This window comes from Seriola lalandi, unplaced genomic scaffold (assembly GCF_002814215.2).
Source record: "Seriola lalandi dorsalis isolate HSWRI2012SDOR001 ecotype SW California unplaced genomic scaffold, Sedor1 jcf7180001974923, whole genome shotgun sequence".
In the NCBI taxonomy this organism is placed as follows: domain Eukaryota; kingdom Metazoa; phylum Chordata; class Actinopteri; order Carangiformes; family Carangidae; genus Seriola; species Seriola lalandi.
This window is the reverse complement of record NW_019445589.1, coordinates 1-2,069: the sequence shown is the minus strand read 5'-3', so window position 1 is coordinate 2,069 and position 2,069 is coordinate 1. Positions and strand designations below refer to the sequence as shown.

General features: G+C 41.6%; 1 protein-coding gene across 1 annotated transcript; it reads right to left on the bottom strand.

Moving 5' to 3' along the window:
• Window positions 1–111: 111 nt before the first annotated feature.
• LOC111654822 (mitochondrial glycine transporter B-like) lies at window positions 112–1,999 on the bottom strand (the record flags this gene model as incomplete). The annotated part of the gene is made up of 2 exons (XM_023405980.2): window positions 112–384; window positions 1,820–1,999. Coding segments are annotated over 2 exons (453 nt in total), but the record flags the coding sequence as incomplete, so codon positions are not given.
• Between the last annotated feature and the right edge of the window lie 70 nt (window positions 2,000–2,069).

The window sequence follows — 2,069 nt, the reverse complement described above, 5'->3', positions numbered from 1 at the left end:
TAAATCTGTTTTTTATAAAATTGTGACCAACAGTCACAGGATCTTTTCCTGTACTAAAGTGTTTTGTTACTTACTGAGTGACAAATTCTGAGGGATACATTTTTTGGGGGGTTATTTTATGCCTTTATTTGACAGGAACATGGAGATGGACAGGAAATACGGGAGAGAGAGTGGGGGACCCCCACTTTGATTCACTGATGCAGTGTGGCCCTCACCTTGAGGCAGCGCCCTCTTGGCCTGGCTGTAGAACATGACGTAGATGCCGGAGAACGGAGCGTCTCGGAGCAGCGTGGCAGTCAGCCCTGAGAACAGAGCCCGGATTCCCTCCGTCTCATACACACTCTTCAGAGCCCCGGGCACACTCACATAGTTGTAACAGCCACTCTGAAACAAAATATAAACATCTACAATGAACATGGAACATGATTATTCACACCATTGTTTTTATGACACGGTTATGACACTGGAAGTAACTGCCTTATCACCTAGTAGCACCCAGTCGAATACAGATTATTCTACAGTGCTAAAGACTGCCACTGTCGCTTTAAATTGTGGTCTTTCATTTATGGAAGCTACTACTATTGTCTACAGTGTCTCCAACTCATGATTCATGCTTCATAGTTCATTTTCTTTGTTATCAGCTACACGGTGTCTTGTCAGACGTTGAGCACAACACTCATGATATATGAATAAGCTGAAGGTGGACATGTCTCACTCTTTAATGAAGATGTAGGTGTCGTGCAAATGTAACAGACTTAAGACAAATTAACATATTTAAAATATCATCTCCAAAATGGATGCAAATATTCTCTTCTGTTTTCTCCTGCAGTAGAAAGTTACCTAGATTGTGAAGAAAACCACTTGTATTTTAAATAAAAAGTTTTTATAAAAATGCTACTTTTAATATTGCCAAACTGACTACTGCCTGAGGATAAATAGTAAGACTCATCTAACATATTGATGAGTCGTGACCCTGCAAAAAGAAGCCTCCCTCCTTCCCTCTTGTGGCTTGAATATTCATAAAATGCATTTGTTGGATCAATATATTATTATTGTCACCTACTGAGAACATGTCTACCGAAGGCCTTTTAATTCAGGAAAAATCTGACAAACAAAGTGGTTGATATAAATGTCGAAGCAGGCAACTGACTAAAGTCAATCATGCATTAACAACAAGCGCTTTTAGTTAAAGCCTGCCCTGTTAACAAGTTAACAACATTAACTGAAACATGAATATGAGGAGATTATCATAAAAGTATTAAAGCAAGATTATGTAACTTCTGCTGAGCAGCGGCCACAGCAGCCTCTTCAGCAACAAGTGGTGATTACAAGACTCTCTGCTGGGCTTCGAGTCAGAGCAGTTAAGGGTCCTGGATGCAGCTCATGTACAGAAAAAAAAGCCCAACAATTGCTCAGGCAACAAACCCAAAATCATCATGTTAGTACAAACCAGCAGTCACGCTGTCCACTCATGTCAAGTCAGCATTCAGCTAATCTGACGGACCGAAAACATCTGAACCCTCAGCAGCTGTGTGCTAAAGCGTTACACACTTCTTGTGGGAGATTGTACCCACTCAAAATAGTACCATAGTGCAAAAAAGGCGTTCATGGCACGCAGTGGGAATGAAAGATGCACCATTCTCCCATTTGAATTATAGACCTAAATCCCATTTAAGTCAGTGTACCATCAAAATGATTTTGACGTTGTTATTTTAAGGTAAAATAGTTGCATAATGTTGCTTTACATTCCACAGATCATACAACACAACTCAGGTCAGAATGACTCAGAAGATCTCTCAGTAAAGGAACTGTCACTCACCTCAAAGCGTGTCTTGATGACGGTGAATGGCAGCATGCAGACACCAGCCAAAGCTCTTGCACCAGCTCCGAGAAGAACAGCCTCACCTGCATTGGGTGCCCGCTCCAGGAAGAAGTGCTGCTTCAGCGAGTAGAAGGTGCTGAAGTAGATGCCGACCCCAGGGATACAGCGCACAAATGACTGCCAGAGAGAAACACAAGCGCTTAGCATTTCTCTGATTCAGTTAAAGGCTTTGGTTAAGAAATACAAA